Raw genomic sequence first — 22,880 nt, forward strand, 5'->3', positions numbered from 1 at the left:
ATATGAATTGGAAAGGAGGGATCACTACTGCCACTTACAACTACCCCAAAATCTAAATAGTGTGTTGTCTGAACCCTTTTTTGTTTTTGGCTCAAAGCTTGCTTTCTGAGGCATTTCTTGTGATAAGACTCTGATTTATCTAGGAGATGACAGGTGGGTGTTGGCGTGTGAAAATCAACATCACTTTGTGGACAATTTTGTATTTGAAAGCATTTCTTTAGAGCTGTTTGCCTCTGGAAGAGAGTGCTCAGGAGTGTTTACTGGTGGAAGATCTTGCCTGTGACCAAATAACTCCAGCTTGGTATGGGAAAATTGGAGAATGATACCATTGTGTCCTGTGAAAAACAGGACGCAGATGGGTATCCCTGCTTCCTCTAATCTGCTGGCAAGGTCCAGAAGATGGGAACTAAGGAGTTTCTGCTAAGATCCCAAATCCAGAAGTTGTCACTCCAAAGAGAGCTGACTTGACCACTTTGGACTTATAAATAAGTTTGTACTACCATTGGAAAGTTGTCATCATCAGCCGAACAACAACCTTTGACTACCAATTGCTACTGCAGATCAATGTCTGAACTACGAGCAATGCTGGAATTGGTGGTCGTGACTTGCTTTCTACAAAGACTCCTTTCTTTTATTTCCTATCTTTTCTATTGCCTGTCTTCTCTTCCCCATCTCCCTAAATGACTAGGAATTGTAATAAACTGGTTGGGCTAACATTTGACCCGTTGTGTCTTAATCTTGCCGTCGGGTATACATATATTAAAAGAACCGACTCTCCCTCCTATAAATTGGAGTGAGACATGTTTGTTAACTGAGCCATCACATACAATTTTTAAAGTTATTTTAAAACTCTAGGAGACTCCAGCCAGACATGACTGATTTCTTCTCATCCTGATTCTAGCTCTTTTGTGATCCTGCAGAGAACACTGGCAAAAAATAACCACATACCTCAGAGAGCTTCCTTGTGTTTGGAAATGTCCTAGAAGTGTGACATTCACATCGATTATGGCTTTGGGCATTTAAATATGAAAACAATTAAAGCATATTTGCAAGGGATATGACAAATGAACATCTGCGCTCTGGCTAGTGTTTCATTGACTTTCATTCAAATGCAAAATGATGTTTCAGCATTGCCTCTACAATTGTTCAAAAGAGATGACTTCCCAATATCCACATGGACAGGTTGACTGATGAGATTTCCTCTAGGACTAAATGACTTCACTATGAATTCAAAGGTCTCTTTCTTGGACAAATTCTGCTTTCAAATCCACTGAGAAAATTTCAGAGCCAACGCTGAAATCCATAGAACTACTTTATATTTACATCAATCTAAATGATATCTCCCTGCAGACCTCTCTCTTCCCCAGAAAGGTGCTTAGTGTTTACAACTCCTATCCTTTAGTAGCAGCAGGTTGTTTCTGATTTTCAAGTGATTTTAGGATTCTCACCGATCTTTTGCAATCAAATTGATAAGGATGATCTATATCAAAACTGGGCTGAAGCAAAACACCTATTTCTTCATAACTCCAGATCATATTTCCATTAACAGAAGAAACGGAAGTTATTATTGAGGAGATGTAAGGGAAAAAAAATAGTATTTTGCTCTCTTGACCATCTCTCAGCTCAGTTATTACACTACTATTAATAATGAAATTAGTTTGTGTAGTTGGACTGTGTCATGGCAACATAGCTAGAGATAAGTAAGTACCACCAGTTCACTTCAGGATGTTCTTACCTATGTGTGACAGGAAAAATCTCAAACCTTCACCTCAAGCTCCTTCGCATAGTCTGGCTGAGTTTTCCAGCTGCTGTCCAGAAAAACATGCACCTCCAGCTTTAGGAGACAACCACTGCTGAGCTCTGTGTTCATCTCTCCCTTAATGTACATGCAGCAGTGTCATTACAGGCAATGCTAAGTAGTGCCCTTGCTGCCGATATGCTGACTTGCAGTGACCCAGTGGGATGCCAGGCTGCCCCCCCCAAAACATCTGCTTTGCTGAAGAAGCATTTCAGCAGGCCTCACCATGTAATAAATAATAAATGATTTGGGAGGCAGGCAGCTGCACTCCTGCAGGCAAATAGCTTGATCTTTTGATCAAAAATGCCCAAAGCTTTGGGAGCAGCAGCAGCATTTCTGTCAGTGCACTATCCAGGGTCCTAGCACTACAGGGATTAGGGAAAAATAAATCACTGAAATTCTGCAGATAGATCCCATCTAGTGACTCCCAGAATCAAACTCTATAATCATGAAGCAGTTATAAAGTAGGCATATTTATTCAGTGCTGCGCACACACGCTGGGTGCAGATGGGGTATCCCTTCTGAACCTGCACACCACAAGCAGATAAGGTTCTATATTTATAAAATGAATACACACATGTTCATAATATTTCTAAGAAAAGTAGTGGTTATTACAATTACTTCAATGGATTCATTACAATATTCCACACCCTTTCTACACTCTGAAATCCACCCCTAACTATTGCTTCTATGCATGCCTGGTGCCTCCTGGTGGTCGTCCTGGTGGTTGTGGGGATGAAGGCCATAAGTCTTCCTCGTGGTGTGCTTTTGACCCCAGTGTAGTTTGAGGAAGTATTCCAGCTTCAACTGGTTCAGTTATTAGGATGTGGCTCCTTGGACCAATCTGTAGGCTCCTTGGGTTATGGTTGAGGTACCCCACATCTTTCCCATTGCTTATGTTCAGCTACTTTTACAATATAACAAATTAGCCCTTTATTCACTAGTGGACTGGGAAGTCTGGTACCAGTGAAGAACAAAAGAAGAGAGAGAAGGAGAGGACAGGAGAAAGGATGAGTGGGGAATTCAGCTGTGAAACTTTTTCACTTTCTCATTGAAAATATACATACTTCCACAAGTGTAGTGAAGTGTGCTATATAAACAGTTATCAAACAGGTTGGAGTGATAACAGAAATAGCTTCGCTAGTATGTAGGTACTTGTCCATTATCTTAATTTATGGCATTTTCTGGAGTGCTCCCTTACTCTCTGTTTTTTTTTTTTTTTTTTTTTGCTTTTTTTTTAAGGAGTTACTAATTTTTTTTCATGTTCTCCTACCACATAAAACTCCGTGGCTTTTGTAATCTGTTAGTCCCATTTGCAACTCCTAATGTCAACAAAAACCCAGTGAAGTGAAAAAAACAGAGCAAAGATTTCACTTCTACTAACAATGTAAACAATGTCAGAAAGACTTGGGATCCTATTTTTCCACCTGTGAAGTCAGCAGTCAGCAGATGTACAGTCAGAGGAAGAAGATCTTGCTCCTGTTGCTATTGTTATTCCCTTCTGAAGTGAAATGACAGTGGCAGTCTTCTGAACAGCAGCATCTCACATCAATTTCACTTTCTGCCTCACAAAATCAATTTGCCTGAAAATTATCTGGAAAGCACAATTGCATACACACACATTTATATACACCTGTATCTTTCCAGTATAGGTATGATGCACAGCATAACAAAAGCCTTAGTCATGAAGAACAAATTATGTGGCAAGATTATTTTCTGCAGTAATTTCCTAGAAAAGGAACCATTTCTTAGAAAAGTTTACCACTGCCTTCATATGTCTTCTATGATGAACAATGCAGCTGATTTCTACCCTCATTCAAATTCTATGAAAGCACCACTGAGGACCTAATGACAAATGGTGGGTAATTCTGGCATGATTGGATTTTTCTTTATTTATTAGGTATGGGAGCTGTCGTCAGCAAGCAGGCAGGTAAGTCAGATAAAGTATTATCTGATTCCTGTGCTGTAAATCAGATTTAAATAGAGAAAAGATCCTTATGGGAGTGGAAAGAATATGTTTATAATGTGTTCTGAAATTATACTGCACAATAGCAAGTATGGATCAAAAAAAAAAAAAACTTTCTCATCTCTGTAAGATGAGAACTAAAATAAAAGAATGTTCTGCTTGTATCAACTAAGACAAACATGCGAAATGCACGCTGCATCCTCACAGACACAGAAAAAAATACTGAATTCCACTACATTAAAAGTACAGTCAAGAAATCAAGTATATTTGTTTCTCAGCTGGCAGAAGAACAAATAATTTTCAGGTTTATCTAATTCAGCCATTAAAATGAGAGTTTTGGTATCCTACTTGCAACTGCAATACAGTTTCTGTCTTAGGTATTTATCCTTGACTTTTCTATTCAGAGACTATGAAATCTCATGAGTGCACCTGTAGTTTAGACACTGTTTGACTACACTACAGGATTTGCATATTTTAATCAGCACAGCAATCTAGATACGCTCAGACTGTGTTAAACATCAAAAACCTTGATTGAAAGCCTGATTACCTTTGTTTTTACGTGATTTTAATGTAGAGAAATAAATAATAGAATTACTAAGGCTGGAAAAAAACACTAGGATCATCTATTCCAACTATCACCTCATCACCACCATGACCACTAAATCATGTCACTCAGTGCCACATCTACCCTTTTCCTGAAAACCTCCAGGGATGGTGGTGACTCAACCACCTCCCTTGACAGCCTGATCTAATACCTCATCACACTTTCAGAGAAGAAATTTTTCCTAATATGTAACCCGAATCTTCCTGGTGCAACTTAAAGTCATTACATCTAGTCCTATTGCTAGTTACCTGGGAAAAGAGGCCAACCCCAACCTCACTAACAACTGCTTTTCAGGTAATTGTAGAGAGCAATAAAGTCTCTCCTGAGTCTTCTCTTGTCTAGACTAAACAACCCCAGTTCTCTCAGCTCCTCATAAGATCTGTGCTCCAGACTCTTCAATAGCTTCACTGCTGTTCTCTGGACATGCTCCAGGGCCTCAGTGTCTTTCTTGTAGTGAGGGGCCCAAAACTGAACACAGTACTTGTGGTGAAGCCTCACCAGTGCCTAATACAGAGGGATGATCACCTCCCTAATCCTGCTAACTACACTATATCTGATACAAGCCAGGATGCCATTGGCCTTTTTGGCCACCTGGGCACACTGCTGTCTCATGTTCAGCCAGTTGTCAACTAACAACCCCAGATCTTTTTCCTCCACCCACTTTACCAGCCACTCTGTCCAAAGCCTGCAGTCATGCATGGGGTTACTGTGACCAAAGTGCAGCACCCAACGCTTGGTCTTGTTAAAGCTCATACAGTTGGCCTCAGCCCATCAATCCAGCCTATCCAGATCCTTCCAAAGGGCCTACCTACTCTCATGGCAGACCAACACTTCTCTCAGCTTGGTGTTGTTTCCAGACTTACTGAGGCTTTACTCAACCCCCTAATCCAGATCGTCATTAAAGATATTAACCTTTACTGATTCCTGAGGAGCATCACTAGCGACTGATCACCAGCTGGATTTAACTCCATTCACCACTACTCTCTGTCCCTGTCCATCCAGACAGTTGTTTACCAAGTGAAAAGTACACTTGCCCAAGCCACGGGCTGTCAGCTTCTGCAGGAGAATACTTTGGAACACAGAGTCAAAGGCTTTACTAAAGACTAGGTAGATTACATTCATAGCCTTCCTGCCATCCACTGCGTGTGTCAAATGGTAATAAAAAGGAGATCAGATTGGTCAAGCAGGACCTGCCTTTCATGAACTCATACTGGGTAGGCCTGATCCTCTGGTTGTTCTGTATATGTCACATGATCACACTCAAGATTATCTACTCCATAACCTTTCACAATACTGAGGTCAGGTTGACAGGATTATAATTCCCCAGATCCTCCTTCCAACCCTCCTTGTAGATGAGCATCACATTAGCAAGTCACTAGTTGTGTGGACCTCCCTGTCTGACCAAGACTGTTGATAAATGATGGAAAGTGACTTAGCAGTCACTTCCATCAGCTCCCTCAGGACACTTGAGTGGATCCCATCTGGCCCCACTGCCCCATGAGAGTCCAAATAGAACAGCAGGTTCCTAGATGTTTCCTCCTGAATTGTGGGGGGGTTTATTCTGCTCTCCATTCCTGTCTTCAAGCTCAGAGGGCTGAATACACCAAATATAGCTGGTCTGACTATTATGGATAGAAGTGAATAAGACATTGAGAACCTCAGCCTTTTTTCATTCTCGTTGGTAATGTTCCCCACTGCATCCAAACAAGGATGGAGATTCTTCTTGGACCTCCTCTTGCTGGTAGTAATATATTTGTAAAACATTTTTTTATTATCTTTAACAATGGTGACCAGATTAAGTTCTTCCTGGGCTCTAATTTTCCTTCTGCATACCCTAGCAACATCCCTGCACTCTTCCCAAGATGTCTGACCCTTCTTCCAAAGATAGTAAACTGTCTCAGTTCCCTGCTCATCCTTGCTGGTCTTCTTTCCTGGCTTATCTTATGGAACAGGGGAACAGCCTGTTCCCATGACTCTAAGATTTCCTGCTTGAGGAATGTCCAGCCTTCCTGGACCCCTCTGTACTTCAGGACTGCCTCCCAAGGTTCTCCCAGCTAATGTACTAAACAACTTAAAGTCTAATCTCCATCCTAATTTCACCATAACGGAGAACTCAAACAATGTCCCACCTTTCTTTCTCTGTTTGTCAGACATTAGGTAAAATAGTGTACTTCCTCTGGTAGACTCTCTTACCAGCTGTGTCACCAAGTTCCTGCTTCTGTGTCAAGGAACATCCTAGACTGTTTCCTCTCTGCTGTATTCTATTTCCAGTGAATGTCAAGTAAGTTGATGTCATCCATGAGAACAAGGACCAACAATTGTTTGAACACTTAATTGTACAGAACACTTAGTCTGTCTCTTCATACTGGTTGGGTGTCAGGAATACTGAGACTGAAAGTGTAGCCTATGACAGGATGCAGTGTACACATCACTAAGGAAGACTGTAAAGGCCTGAGGTTCTCTCTTGGAAATGGAGAGCAACAAGGACTGGGAGAAGGGATGATGGTGCCACGTTAACATGAAACAACAGGCACATTGGTGTTTCTCAGAGAGAAAGACTTTATTATGTGTAATAAAAATCCCAGTAGGTCCATATGTCTATGTCTCCTAGTAACCTGAAGAAGTTTGTTACAGCATAATTATAAACAGGTGAAGAAAACAGTTTCTCAACCCCATCCTAGCTATGAGCTACTACTTTTAACTCCCACTGTGTTCCCCTCAAATTGGGACAGGCAGACTGGTAAACTGTTTCCTTTAGGAGGAATGTGTGGAAAACTTTGTTACAAAGTACAAAAATATTTTTGTTTTGTACAGGGTGACACTTAGTTTCAGTAGTCTTCACAAATCATAACTCCAGGAATAACAAGGCCATGTCATTGGTGATAGCAGACAAATCTTAAAAATTACTTTCGTTCTAATGAGCACCTTGTAAAACTGATGAAATTTATGACATTAAACTAAAAAACATTCTGATTATAAGTAACTTGTTTTTTAAACTAATCAATCAAAACCTCAAGAAAGGACAGCAACCTCAGAAAGCCCACCACATTTTGATCCACATAGCAGCATTTTACAAAATGATGTAAGCTTCAAAGACTTTCCCCATTACTGTAAGGCTGATATGACTTTCAGCTCACTCCGAAGGGCTGAGAAATGGCTGGTCCGTCAGTGTAACTTGCCACAAAATTCACTGCACAGCAGGAGTGAGCAGAGGAAGATTCTGTGACTTACCCATCAACTGTACTTATCAGTACAAATGAAAATATTTCGCATTTTTAAACTTAAGAGACAGTCCCTTAAACATTCAGATCTTACAACCCAGTTTAAGAGAATGAAATATCACTAGTCAGACAGCTCTCCGTCCCTTCATCTGGCAAGTCTCTCATACCCTGAAATTCATGTTATATTTATATCCCATTATTTTCTTTAGTAAATACAGCCTGAATCACTTAGTGGAATCAGTGGAAGAGTGGGCAGGAAAATGAAGATGATTGCAATTTTTTTTTATATTTTTTTTGGTCAAGAAATCCTTCTCTACGAATAGCTGTCCCAGTTCTCTTCCCATTTTAAAATTAGAGAAAGACAAAGATACAGTCATTCAGAGTTGACAAACAGACAATATATGTAAAGCAGTTCAAGGGAAGTGAGGTAGCTTTAATAATCTGTATCACATTATTGCTTGTCTGTTGTAACTTTATGACTTGTGACTAGGACTTTAGGCACTCCCAGCATCTCCTCCATAGAGGGCAATGTATCAGTGCCCAACGCAGGAAGCCCTTGGGTGGCAGTGAGGCTGGCGTGGATGCTCAGCCACAACAGCTGCATGGAGATGTGTGGCCACAAGGACAAGGGTGGCCCTGACTTACCAAGGTTCCACCTGAGACCGGTCGTGGTTACGCTGTCACAGGAGCTCCCAATTGGGATGAGGCCACACCAGGAACCTTCCAGTCCCGTGTTCACCTGCAGCTTGTGCTTGCCCTGCAACACAGAAGGGACTGAGGTCGGGGATTGCTGAAGAGGGAGGGAAGACATGGGCTAGGGTTTCAGGCCCATTTCTGCTAAAGCTATGCTTCTTGGTTTTTAGAAATTTCATTTCTAATTTGCATTCTTTTTTTCCCTTTGTTCTAAACAGCTATGATTCTTAACTAACATCAGTCAGAGCACTGCTGAAACTCCCACATTTCTTTGATAACATCTGCAAAATTCCACATACTTCCCCAGAAACATACTTTTCCCAGCAGGAAGGAATACTTGTAGAAACTGATCTAAGTGCTGGAGAAAATTAGTTAAATATTTACACGAACATGCTTATACTAAGTAGTAACAGTAAAGTGAAACTAAAATATTTTTTATACACTAAAGGTAAATTCAGCTTGTAACCACCAAGTTTAAGGCACGTATGAGAAACAGCACCTATTAACGACAGTGGGTTTGTGACCAAGCTTTCAAGCACCACTCACAGATCCCAGATGAGCAGCTTTCAAGATAACAACATATGAGCAGTCCCAATGAGGAGTGGATAGTGAAAAGCTTTCACAGAGCAAAAGGTAAACTTAAGAATTCTGGCTCAGTTTTAATTCTAAGAAACTAACTTATTACAATTTGTTTATTACAATTAGCTACAAGAATACCACAAATGAGAAAGTGACTTCTGAGGTGTATGACAGTTAATGCCAAATGCATTATGAAGAAACAACTTCAATATGCATCATGTTCTCAGTTAACAAATGAACCTTGGAAATGCTGCCAATTAGGGAGTATTGGATCGCATGTTTTACACATCTTTGGTTGTGATGGCAAGGATGATGACAGATCCAATATCACAAAACCATAGAATCATAGAAAGGGCTGAAAAGGACCATAATGATAATTTAGCCTCAATCTCCCTGCCACGGGCAGGGTTGCCAACCACTAGACCAGGCTGTCCAGAGCCACATCCAGCCTTGCCTTGAATGCGTCCAGGGATGGGGCATCCACAACCCCCTTGGGTAACATGTTCCAGTGCTTCACCACCCTCTGTGTGAAAAACTTCCTCCTAATATCTAACCTAAAGCCTCCCGTCCCGTCTCAGTTTAAAACCATTCCCTCCTGTCCTATCACTATCCAACCTCGTAAACAGCTGTTCCCACTCCTGTTTATATGCTCATTCAAGTACTAGAAAGCCACAATGAAGTCTCCCCGGAGCCTTCTCTTCTCTAAAAAAACAGTCCCAGTTCCCTCAACCTTTCCTCATAGGAGAGGTGCTCCAGACTCTGATCATCTTAGTGGCCCTCCTCCGGACCTGTTCCAAGAGCTGTGCATCTTTCTTGTGCTGGGGCCCCAGGCTTGGATGCAGTACTCCGGATGGGGCCTCACAAGAGCTGAGCAGAGGGGGACAATCACTTCCCTCTCCCTGCTGGCCACCCCTTTTTTAATGCAGCCCAGGATATAGCTTGCCTTCTGGACTGCAAGCGCACATTGCTGGCTTGTGTCCAGCTTCTTGTCTACCTTGTCCTTCTCCACAGGGCTGCTCTCAAGGGGTTCTTCCCTCACTCTGTATAAACACCTGGGATTGCCCCGGCCCATGTGCAGTACCCTGCACTTGGCCTTGTTGAACCTCATTAGGTTTTCAGGGGCCCACTTCTCCAGCCTGTCCAGGTCTCTCTGGATGGCTTCCCTTCCTTCCAAAGTATTGACTGCACCACTCCGCTTGGTGTTGTCTGCAAACTTGCTGAGGGTGCACTTGATGCCATCATCTGTGTCACTGATAAAGATGTTGACAAGCACCGGTCCCAAGACCAACCCCTCAAGCACTTCTGACCACCCTCCACCCTGACACAGAACCACTAATCACAACCCTTTGGCTGCGACCACCCAACCAATTCTTAACCCAACAGTCCATCCTTCAAATCCATACCTCTCCAATTTAGACAGAAGGATGTAGTGAGGGATCATGTCAAAGGCTTTGCAGAAGGCCAAGTAGATGACATCCATCGCCGCCCTCCCCCATCCACTGATGCCATCACTCCACTACAGAAGGCCACAAGATTGGTCAGGCAAGATCTGCCCTTGGTGAAGCCATGCTGGCTGTCTCGAATCACCTCTTTATCTTTCCTGTGCCTTAACATAGCTTCTAGGAGGATCTGCTCCATGATCTTCCCAGGCACAGAAGTGAGGCTCACCGGCCTGCAGTTCCCTAGGTCATCCTTTTTCCCTTTCTTGAAAACGGGAGTAGCGTTTTCCTTTTTCCAGTCACCGGGGACTTTACCTGACAGCCATGGTATTTCAAATATGATAGAGAGTGGCTCAGCAACCACATCAGCCCTTTCTCTCAGAGCCCTAGGATGGATATCACCCGGCCCCATAGACTTACATACATTCAGTTTCACAAGGAGAACTTGGACTTGTTCCACTGTTATAGTGGGACAGAATCCACTCCTCTCTCCCTCACCTAGAGGTTCAGGGTCCTGGCAGATATGGGGAGGAGCCTGACGACCAGTGAAGACTGAGGCAAAGCACTTACTGGACACCTCAGCTTTTTCCATAGCTGAGGAAGCCAGTTCCCCATCCTCATTTATCACAGGGGGAATCTATGATCTCCTTGGCCTGTCTCCTCCTGCCTATGTACCTCTAGAACCCCTTCTTGTTATTTTTCACATCCCTTGCCAAGTTCAGCTCCATCTTTGTCTTGGCTTTCCTGATGCTATCTCTGCACATGTGGACCATGTCCCTATATTCTTCACAGGCTACACAACCCTGCTTCCACTTCCTGAATATTTCCCTCTTTTCCCTCAGTTTAAACTGCAGGTCCTTGCTCAGCCATGCTGGTTGCCCACCTCCTCTGCTCAATTTCTTCTGCTTTGGGTTGGAGAGTTCTTGCAGTCTCCAAAGTGTGTCCTTAAAGAGCTACTAGTTCTGTTCTGTTCCTATGCCCGGAAGGGCACTTTCCCAGGAGATCCCATACAGCAGTTCCTTGAGTAGCCTCAAGTTCACTTCCCTGAAGTTCGGGGTCCTGACTCTACTTTTTGCCAGGCCTACATTCCTCAAGATCACAAACTCCACCAGGCCATGGTCACTGCAGCCCAGGATGTCTCCAGTCTTAACCTCTCTAATGATCTCCTCTGCACTGGTGATCACCAGGTCCAGTAAGGCTTCACCTCAGGGCGGTCTGTCTAATACCTGAACCAGGAAGATATCCTATATCATCTATCCTCTCAGGATGTCTAGCTTCATGTGGTGATGGACTGTGTATTCCTATAATGGTTGTTAATGTCTGCCTGCCAAATGCAGAGGTGTAATAATTTCAGGCTTGATATCCTTTTGGCTATGCCATGTGCCATGTCACTTCGTTCTTGTAGTATGGAGAGAGGAAGAAAAGGAATACAAGCGCAGAGTGTCTTGCTCCAATTTACAGGAGGGGGAGGAGGTTCTTTGATATATGTATACCCGGTGTGAGATTAAGAAACAATGGTTCAAATGTTGGTCCAACCAGTTTAATCCTAGTCATTCAGGAGAAAGGGGAAGGGAAGAAGGGTGATAGAAAAAATAGGAAATAGAAGCAAGGAGTAAGGGAAAAAGGGCAGTAGAAAATATAGGAAATAGAAGCAAGGAGACTATATAGGAAGCAAGAGGGAGATAGTCACCACCATGGGTCCAGCGTGGTTCGTAGTTCAGTCATTGATCTTCAGAAGTGGTGGGTCATTGGGTGTTGTTCCGTTGATGATGACGGTGATGATTGTGATGATTGCGATGACTTCCAATAGCAGTACAAACTTATTTATAAGTTTGAAGTGGTCAAGTCAGCTCTTTTTGGAGTGACAGCTTCTGGCTTTTGGATCTCAGCAGGAACTCCTTTTGTTCCCATCTCCCTGGCCTCTCCAGCAGATAAGAAGGAGTATGGAGATGCCTACATCTCCTCTTCACAGGATACAATGTCATACATTATCATCCCCTGATCTCCCATAGCGAACAGGAGTTATTTGGTCACAGGACAGATCTGCCAGTAAACAGTCCAGTAAACAGTCCCTAGCACTCCCTCAACTCTTGGGCAGAAGGCAATCAGCTCCAAAGAAATGCTTTCAAATGTAAAGGTGTCCCGACAGTGATGTTGATTGCTACACGGCAACACCCACCTCTCATCTCCTAGAGTCTTATCACAAGAAATACCTCAGAAAGCAAGCTTTGAGCCAGAAAACAAAGAAGGGTACATACACAGGGTCTCTCATGATGGAATTGAAAATGTTGCCTATAACAAAGATGATGATGAAGAAGAGGATGAAGGATTGTCTGTTCTCAGTGAATGTACATATCACCACTGTGATATGTACATATCAGAGCTACTCAAGGGGAAAACATAATACATTCATTTGTTAAAAAGAGAGGTAAAAGTGCTTTATAGAAAACTTAATTGAGATCTGTATTACTCAAAATTGAGCTTACGTGTTATTAACTTGACATTTTTCATTTTCTGACATTCTGGCCCAGCTTACTGGATTTAATTCCTATCTATACAAAACTTATGCAGAAATCTGGCTTTCTGTTCTCATGGAGTAAATTCATAAAATAAAAGATGCCATTATCAGAAGCTCAACAATATCCAGGATTTTATCTAGAGTCTTCCAATATTTGATACTTCTCTAAAATGTCACTTCTTACGTCCTACTGAGTATGTAAGAACCTTGACTTTCTTCTTTAAAAGGACAGTTTCCAGCTCTCATATGTCATGAGTCCGAAGGGCTGTCATACCAGGAGCCAAGGTCTAAACCAAAGGCAGTAGGTAAGCAGGAATTAAAATATTAAAATGCAAATTATTTTTTTAAAAAAACCTCTCACCTGTTAAGCCAAATCCATGGCTTGGGTAGTGGTTTACCATTATTACACAGGCTAGATTTTAAGACTTTTCTTTAAAAAATCAGTAAGGGACCTTAGTTTATTGGGGAAAGTACAGACAGAAAACAGAAATGATCACTGGGGAAAAAACAGCCAAATGGAACAAAAGATGTTCTCATTTTTTTTCCCCAGAAGAGATAAATAGGCAATGCAGAAAGGCTCTAAAGACCAAGCACTGCAAGTCTGTCACACAGGAAATTAGGCGCCCAAGTTTATCCTCAAGTTTAAAGTAAATATCTTTCAACCACAGAAGATGGAAATGCTGTTTGCTGGGGGAAGGGAAGTTCACAGCTTGTAATTTGCAAATGCAAGTATTAATTTGTTCTATTTAAATTGATGCAATTAATGGAACAATTATACACTGGCACAAAATAAATAAATAAATAAATAAATAAATAAATAAATAAATAAATCAGTTTCGTTTGTGCAGAACTCGGTCTTCCAAAATTGAGAAAAAAGAAAAAGAAAACCAAAATCTGACTACATAAATCTGTCCTCTCCAAGAGCTTTTTTTTTTTTTTTTTTTTTTGGTTAGTTTTTTTGCCTCTGAAAAAGGTAACTGAAATATTTTCACATTTTAGCTTAAGGGTCAAATATTACCATGCTTAAATGTTACTGGCGATAAAATAATGGCAAATAATGTAGCTGCACTTATTTTTATCCCCTTAAGTCTGTTTAGAAAATTGTCCAATTGGCAGCATTATTTTCTTCATTTTTTTGTCTGTCATTCCTGTAAATAAAATCAATTTCTAAGTTCAGCAGTAAGAAAAAAATGTCAGTAGATATTTTTGAGAATCTTCATCCATGTAAGTTAAACTTTCCCTTTTCAGTTTAATGTCTTCTAATAAGGCACTTAAATAGTAATGATTTACCTTAATTCAGTACTTGGTATCAACAGACCTAAAGTCACAGGAGTTGCTCTCTGTTATATCTTAAAAATCAAATGAATAGAAGCCTGATTGCCACAAACCCATGTATCTTATCAGAGGCAGTAAAACACTCTTTGACCAAATAATTGGTAAAAAATTTGTAAGCGCATGAACAAAATCCAGATAAAAGCTGTCAGATGGTGGCTATTCGTGCTCATAAAAGATCAGAGAAATGGCTTCTCCAAGTGCTTTCCAGATCAACTCGACTAAACATATTACAGTGTATTTATATTCTAAAATAGAAACCAAGCAACAAAGCACAGTGAAGGAGGTAGAATAGGAATCGACCTTCAGTAGTACATTCTGAAGGGATCTGAAGGGGAAAAGCCTGGAAGCTAGAAATGGACAGAGAAGGCCTCTCATGCCTTAAGAGGATGCTGGAGAGGAATAAGGAGTCAAACTGAAGCTTTAAAAAATACAAATGAAGATACTTATGAACAGATCTTGGAAATGCTGGAGGACTAAGAAAGGTGAGGGGGATAATGGGGAAGGAAAAGGAACCAGTTACAAGATTAGAGGACAAAACAATCTTACTCTGATTTTCAGGCTGCCGTGATAGTTTGTCCAGTAGAAATAAATTCAGTGAATAACTTAACTCAGAAGTGGTATTCTTTCACCTGTTCTCATTGTAACACTTGGGACAATAAAGAAACAGGATTTCTTAAGATCTGTCCAACTGCTGCAAGACACCTCATTCACTATCTAGAAAGATCTAGAATGTTTTCCATTGTCTTTTGATAAAAAATCTGTTTACATCATCTTTTTTCAAAGACTACTACGTAAGTGGCAATATACACTTGAAAACAACAGCAGTAAAAAGAAAAATACAGATGCCAGTGTGGAAATGGCAAAAACTGCAATCTGTTTCAGTACATCATCAGCTGGGTGCAGAAAAAAGTAAAAAGGTATGTAGATAAAATAATCAAATGTGTGGAAATTAATACTGTCACTAGCAGAGAGGAGCAGAAAAGGAACAAGGATGAAATCAAGCTGAGAACATTTACGTTTAAAATCAAATATGACTGGCAATAAGGTAAAAACAAAGTTCTAGAAATACTTCTACTAATCATTAGTTGTGTAAGAGCTTGATTTAACAATAACAAAAGCTTTTAAGCTGAGATTCTGACCACGATAAATACAGCCAAGCTTCTCAAAGGGTTGTATTAAAAAAGATATCACTCTAAGATATCAATTGTCTTTTATAACAAATATACAGAGTGCCATGTTGCTATTAGATGAATTCTATTCACAGCACATTTTCTGAGACAATAAAATGTTTTGTTGCTTTTGAAAACAGAAATATGCTCAGCTCCACTGAAAACACCATAGTCCAAAAGCTGTTGTGCATCATATCAATGATTGTAAAGGCACTTTGAAAACCTAGGAAATTTATTGTAACTTGAGACAGTACTTTAAAACAATGGACTCAATCCTGCTGACATTTACTATCTCATGTGGGTAGTGCTCCTGTACCAAAATGGATGGACTTAAGTAAATCAGTTATTTGAAGTGCAGAGACTCACTAATACTATCCTTCAAGACCAGCATCTTGTAAAATGATGATACTACAGTGAATAAAATCCCAGGCAGTAAACAAATAATCATTAATAGAACCGATTAATGAACACATCTGCTTCCTATTTGTGACACGGGTATTAAAAGAAATCCCTGCGGAGGTAAGTGCTGCTAAAATGAACAGATTTACTATACCCCGAGGTAATACATTTAAGTGCTTGTTACTGTATGCCTAATGTACAAATTATCCACAAAGATCTTATGATCCAGGAGATTTACACATTCACAGGCCTAGTAAGATCCTCTTGAGTGTGAACTTCACATATAAGATTGATGTTGATTTGCATTAATTGAGCACATTAAAAGCATCCCATTTGCCCAACACCTGTTTTATCACAAGTGAGTAAGACAACTATCTCTCCAGTCTTCTATCAGGCCCATATTACTAACAAGAAAAAAGCAAACACAGATGCAAAAAATGCTGTATCCAGACCTGCAGTCTGGACACTGCAAGCAGTTAAGACTGTCAGCAGCATTGATACTGCTAACGGGCATGAAAATGAAGGGATGAAAACATTATATCAAGCAAGCAAGATATCTGGAAAGACAAAAGCTACTTTAAAGGGGAGTTTTGAAGGTTTACTTTCTTTTCAAATACATATCTTAAAGACTGACAAATGCCATAAATCTATTCTTGACTTAGTCTGGGTCCAACCTTAAGGAGATGCTTATTCTATTGTAGTAACTTATTCTATCAATTATTCTATTGTAGTAACTTATTCTATCATGTAGTAGCTTATCCAGTAGTAACACAAGCGGAATTCCACATTTTTTTCAGTCTACCATAAAGTAGTGAAAAGTATACAGCAAATGTAGAGGGAAATCCCATAACCAAGAATTACAGAATCACAGAATCATAGGGGTTGGAAGGGAGTGACCAATCTGGCAGCTGTCTATGATGGAGTGATGTCACTAGTAGAGAGAGGAAGGACAACTGATGTCATCTGCCTGGACTAGTGCAAGGCCTTTGACAATGTTCTTCACTAGATTCTTATCTCTAAGTTGCAGGGATATGGATTTGAAGGGTAGACGATCAGGTGGATAAAGAATTAGTTGAATGGTTGCAGCCAGAGGGCTGTGGCCCATGGATCTATGTCCACATGGAGGCTGGTAACGAGTAGTATCCCTAAGGATCTATCCTGGAACTGGTGTAGTTCAACAACTTTATCAGTGACCTAGATAGTGTAATCAAGTGCGCCTTCACCAAGTTTGCCTATGACACTAAGCTGAGTGGTGCAGTTGATACAGTATAAGGAAGGGATGTCATCCAGAGGGAACTGGACAGACTTGAAAAGTGAGCCCACAAGAGCCTAATGAGATTTGACAAAGTCAAGTGCAAGGTGCTGCTTGCGTCGAGGCAATCCCAGATATTGTACAGACTGGGAAAAGAACTCATTGCAAAAAGCCCTAGTAGAGAAGTAGAGTAGGGGTAGAGAAGTAGAGAAGGACTTAAGGGTACTGGTGGACAAAAAGCTGGACTTGTGCCAACAGTGTGCACACGGAGCCCAGACGGCTAATGGAATCCTTAACTGCATCAAAAGAGGGGTGGCCAGTAAAGAAAAGCAGATGATTGCCTCCCACTAGTCTGCCCTTATTAGGTCCTGTTTGGAATACTCCATCCAGGCCTGGGGTCCTCCCACAAGAAAGACAGAGCTGGAGCGGGTTCAGAGAGCGCTATGAAGAAGATCAGAGGGCTCTCTTATAAAGAAAGGTTGAGGGAGCTGGGATTGTTTTGCTTCGAGAAGAGAAGCTTCTGGGAAGACCTCACTGTGACCTTCCAATATTTGAGGAAAGCTTGTAAGCAGGAGAGAGACTGACTTTTATCACAGTCTGATAGTGACAGGACAAGGGGGAATGGCTTTCAATTAAAAGAGGGAAAGTTTAGGTTAGACATTAGGTAGAAATTCTTTACTCAGAGGGTGTTGAGAACTGGAATAGGTTGCCCAGAAAAGTTGTTAATCTCCCATCCCTGCAGGCATTCAAGGCAGGGCTGAATCCCTGGCTGATCCCCAGACAGTCTGATTTAGTGGCTGACAACCTTGCCCACAGCAGGGGAGTTGGAACTAAATGATATTCAAGGTCCCCTCTACCTAAGCCATTCTGTGATTCTATGATATAGCCTCTGAAGATCCTCTGGTCCAATATCCTGCTAACACAGGTTCTTTATAGTAGATTGCACAGGAAAATGTTCAGGCGAGTTTTGAAAATCTCCAGAGAAGGAGACTCCACAGCCTCTTTGGGTGGCCTATTCTGTGCTCTGACATGCCTGAAGTAAATAATTTTTTTTTCGTGTTCATACGAAATTTCCTATGTTCCAGTTTGTGCCCGTTGTCCCTTGTCCTGTTATTGGGAATGACCAAAATGCACCTGTTTCCACTGTCTTGACATGCACCCTTGAGATATTTGTAAGTATTGATAACATTCCCTCATAATAGAGATGCTCCAGGTCCCTAATCAACTTGTAAAATCTCTTGAAGTTCCCTGTCTTTCTTGAACTGGGGGGGCCAGAACTGTACACAGTACTTCAGATGGGGACTCACCAGGGCAGAATGGGGAGAAGTATCTCCCTCAACAGGCTGGCCACTCTCTTTTCAGTGTACCACAGGATAACATTAGCCTTCTTGGCCACAAAGGCACACTGCTGACTCATGTGCAACCTTTTGTCTACCAGGACACCTAGGTCCCTCTCTGTAGAGCTTCCTTCCAGCAGGTAAGCCCATATTGATGCATGCGGTTATTCCTCTCCAGGTGGATATACTCTTGTTGGACCTCATAAGGTTCCTCTGCACCCAGCTTTCCAGCCTGTCCAGGTCTCATTGAATGGCAGCACAACCTTCTGGTGTGTCAAGACACTCCCTCCCAGTATCGTATCATTAGCAGACTTGCTGGGGTGCATTCAGTCCCTTCATCCAGTTCACTGATGAAGATGTTGAACAAGACTGGACCCAGTACTGATGCCTGGGGAACACCAATATCTACAGCTATTGAATATGTTGTTTCATCATCTTCGCAAGGATGGAGGGGAGGTTGACTGCCCTATAGTTTCCGGGCTTCTCCTTCTTGTCTTCTTTTGAGTGACACTGGCTTTCCTCCAGACCTTAAGTACCTCCCATTCTCCATGACCCTTCAAAGATAATAGAGAGTGGTTTGGCAATCACTTCTGTCAGTTCCCTCTCACTTGTGGGTGCACCCCTTTGGGGATTTTTGTGTGTTGAGTTTGTCTAGACAATCTCCAGAGTCTCAGAGTTCATTTCCTTTCATGACTTCTCAGCAAGCTGAGGCAGTTCAACTTTCTAATACTACAGCCTTGTGTCTCTAGCTGCAGATTCGGCATTGAAACAGGATACTAAATGTTATAAACTATAAATATATAAATATATAAATGTTATAAAAGGAAACTTTTGCTCCTATATGAAGGAGGTATTCAAACATGCCTGCAGTACTATAAATAGTGCTCTAGATAGCTCTACGTGATCTGAAAGTATCTGATGAAAAAGCAAGTAGTGAATTACAACTTTTCTCCTTAAATAATGTATTTCAGTGTTTTTATTTTGTCTTAATGAATAGATACCTAAAACAGAACTAATCTTTGTGAGAAATGCACAAAATGACAGCACTGAGAAAGAGCAGAAAAATGTTCATTGGTTTGAAGTTTCTTCTGTCTAATAATTTCAGACAAGTGCAAGTTTAAAACTCACCAGAATTTATTGCAATCTTGAATTGAGACACTAAGTTCCAACACAGGAATCTCTGAGAAAGAAATAATAATTATCATTTAAATGAGTAACTTGAGACACTTAAATGTGCAACAATTAATAATTCTGTCTTAAACTAAGCAGCCGACGTGCAGACACTCACACATGTACAAAGGACTTGCAGAGGAATCTTTCTGGAGTCAGGGCAAGCTGGTTGCTGCTCTACAGCACCTCTTGCAAAGAAAGAGATCAGGGCAGAATGTTCTTCAGAAAAGTTTATCTGATCTGGGTCTTAGTTCCTTCCCTCACCTCCAACAGCTCTGCTCTGCTTCACTCAGAGAAGACTTAGGAATTTGCTTTTTGAGAAGCAGGACTTGAGACAAACTGTAGAGAAAAGCTGTGGTTCACTGGAAAGATAGAATCACTTCAACCTCTAGATAAAAAGCAACCATGGTTGTGTGGCAGCTGACAATCACTACAGCAGTTTACAGTCTTTCAAAGGACAGCTCTCTTGCTAACACCAAACTCCCATTAATAGCCAACAATCCCCACATGACCCATTAGGAAGACTGTACATATAATAAACCCCATTCAATCTGGCTACAGAGCTGAATGGTAGCAGGATGAAATACAACAAGCAGATTCATGTGTTAACAGCATCTCTGGAGCCAAAGCACCCATGTTTTCTAGAGTTGTATTGTTTGTTTTGTTTATGTTTGGTTTCAGACAGTAGCTAAATGGAAGGTGAATACACAAACTTTGGTCAACAGCACATGGATTAGTGAAATACAGCCAAGAAATATTAAGCACAAGAGTTTATAAAGAATTTCTGCAGGAAAGAGAGAAACATGCTCTGGTTTTGAACTGAGGTACATGGTATATTTTTGTTGTCAGACTACAAAATAGGCATTCCAGATTTCTCCTGGAATGCAACAGTATAAAATCTCTTCCTAATTTTGTACAACACTAACAAAACACAAGCCCACAGTAACATTAAGAAAAAAAAAAAAACTGTCACTTGTATATAATAAATAGTTTCAGAACTCTTCTTAGTTACTTGAGAAGCACTTTTGCACATCATAGAATCATAGAATGGCCTGAGTTGAAAAGGACCACAGTGATCAGCAACTTTCAACCCCCCTGCTATGTGCAGGGTCACCAACCACTAGACCAGGCTGCCCAGAGCCACATCCAGCCTGGCCTTGAATGCCTCCAGCGATGGGACATCCACAACCTCCTTGGGCAACTTGTTCCAGTGCTTCACCACCCTCTGAGGGAAAATCTTCCTCCTAATATCTAACCTAAATCTCTCCTGTCTCAGTTTAAAACCATTCCCTCTTATTCTATCACTATCCAACCTCGTAAACAGCCATTCCCCTCCTGTTTATATGCTCCCTTCAAGTACTGGAAGGCCACAATGAGGTCTCCCTGGAGCCTTCTCTTCTCCAAGCTAAACAAGCCCAGTTCCCTCAACCTTTCCTCATAGGAGAGGTGCTCCAGACTCTGATCATCTTAGTGGCCCTCCTCTGGACCCACTCTAAGAGCTCCATGTCCTTCCTGTACTGGGGGCCCCGGCCTGGACATAGTACTCTGGATGGGGCCTCACAAGAGCTGAGTAGAGGGGGACAATCACTTCCCTCTCCCTGCTGGCCACTCCTTTTTTAATGCAGCCCAGAACACAACTGGCCTTCCAGGCTGCAAGCGCACACGGATGACTCATGTCCAGCTTCTCGTCTACCAGGACCCCCAAGTCCTTCTCCACAGGTCTGCTTTCAAGGAGATCTCCCCCCAGTTTGTATAAATACCGGGGATTGCCCTGACCGAAGTGCAGCACCCTGCACTTGGCCTTATTGAACCTCATTAGGTGTTCATGGGCCCAGTTCTCCAGCCTGTCCAGGTTCCTCTGGATGGCTTCCCCTCCTTCCAAAGTACTGACTGCACTGCTCAGCTTGGTGTCATCTGCAAACTTGCTGAGGGTGCACTCATTGCCATCGTCTATGTCATTGATGAAGATGTTGAAGAACACCAGTCCCAAGACTGACCCCTGAGGGATACCGCTTGTGTCCGGCCTCCACCCTGACACAGAACCATTGATCACAACCCTTTGGCTGCGACCACCCAACCAATTCCGAATCCATCGAATAGTCCGTCCTTCAAATCCACACCTCTCCAATTTAGACAGAATGTGATTGGTCCCAGGATGTGGTGAGGGGCCATGTCAAAGGCCTTGCAGAAGTCCAGGTAGATGACATCCGTCGCCCTTCCCCTGTCCACCAAAGCTGTAACTCCATCACAGAAGGCCACAAGATTGGTCAGACATGATCTGCCCTTGGTGAAGACATGCTGGCTTTCTCGAATTACCTCTTTATCTTTTCTGTGCCTTAACATAGCTTCTAGGAGGATCTGCTCCATGATCTTCCCAGGAACAAAGGTGAGGCTCACCAGCCTGTAGTTCCCTGGGTCATCCTTTCTCCCTTTCTTAAAAATGGGAGTAACGTTTCCCTTTTTCCAGTCACCGGGGACTTCACCAGACAGCCATGATTTTTCAAATATGATGAAGAGCGGCTTAGCAACCTCATCAGCGATCTCAATCAGAACCATAGGATGGATATCATCCAGCCCCACAGACTTATTGTAAGATATTATTCTTTTGCATAATTGTCTCAAAGCTTGCTGAGGGACATAGATGAACAAGTCCAAGCAAGTCCTGGTCAAGGGCTGAGAAATCCTTTGTCTGGAGAACACAGATGGACAAGTCCTGGGCAAGGGCTGTGAAATCCTTTGTCTGAGGGACACAGATGGACAAGGTCATGGGCAGTGAGAGAGAGAGAGAAGCTAGAGCTAGAGGCCAGGAAGCAGTCCTTTGTGTGGGCTTATCTCGAGGGAGATAGCCATCTCAGGGGGTACTGCACATGACTCTTAACCAAGCACCCAGGAATGACACGTAGGGAGAAGAAGGATAAAAAAAAGGGACGAACAAGTATGAGATCAGGTTTCTGACAACAGATTCCTCATGCTGAAGAAGAGAGAGGTTTCTGACATCAGATTCCTCACAAAGAAGAACAAGGTTTCTGACATGAGAAGCCTCATGACTTGCCTCTCTCTCCTGAGCTTGCTCTGTGCTCTACCTGCTTGCTGCCTAAGGCTGGCCACTCTGTTGCTGCTCTCCCCCTGAGAAGGTGTCTGCCATCAGATCCCTCACTACGGAATGCCTGCACGCTGACGGACTCTCCTGGGCCTGCTACTGGAGACCTGCTGCTTCCTCCCGGACTTACCCTGCAGTTTCTTCCTGGACCTGCCTGGTACCTGCACCTTCTTGCTGCCTAAGACTGGCTACGCTGCTGCTGCTCTCCCCCTGCACTTTTGCCTCAGACCATTGTAATGGCATGCAATGGGACCTCTGCTGGATCCTGGTGGTGAGTATCCCTGCTTTACGCAATTCTTG

The 22,880-nt window shown here is 42.1% G+C and overlaps 1 protein-coding gene across 21 annotated transcripts in view; it reads right to left on the minus strand.

Moving 5' to 3' along the window:
• Positions 1-22,880, minus strand: part of TPK1 (thiamin pyrophosphokinase 1) — a 347,987-nt gene that overhangs the window by 55,394 nt on the left and 269,713 nt on the right. For 19 of the 21 annotated variants that reach the window (XM_040696447.2, XM_015275901.4, XM_015275898.4 and 16 more), the window contains one exon: positions 8,235-8,346. In XM_040696447.2, coding sequence (XP_040552381.1) covers positions 8,235-8,346 — 112 coding nt within the window. Of the gene's footprint in view, positions 1-2,255; positions 3,393-8,234; positions 8,347-22,880 lie in introns of those variants that run through there. The other 2 variants (XM_040696449.2, XM_040696446.2) reach the window with 1 other exon arrangement.

This window comes from Gallus gallus, chromosome 2 (assembly GCF_016699485.2).
Source record: "Gallus gallus isolate bGalGal1 chromosome 2, bGalGal1.mat.broiler.GRCg7b, whole genome shotgun sequence".
In the NCBI taxonomy this organism is placed as follows: Eukaryota; Metazoa; Chordata; class Aves; order Galliformes; family Phasianidae; genus Gallus; species Gallus gallus.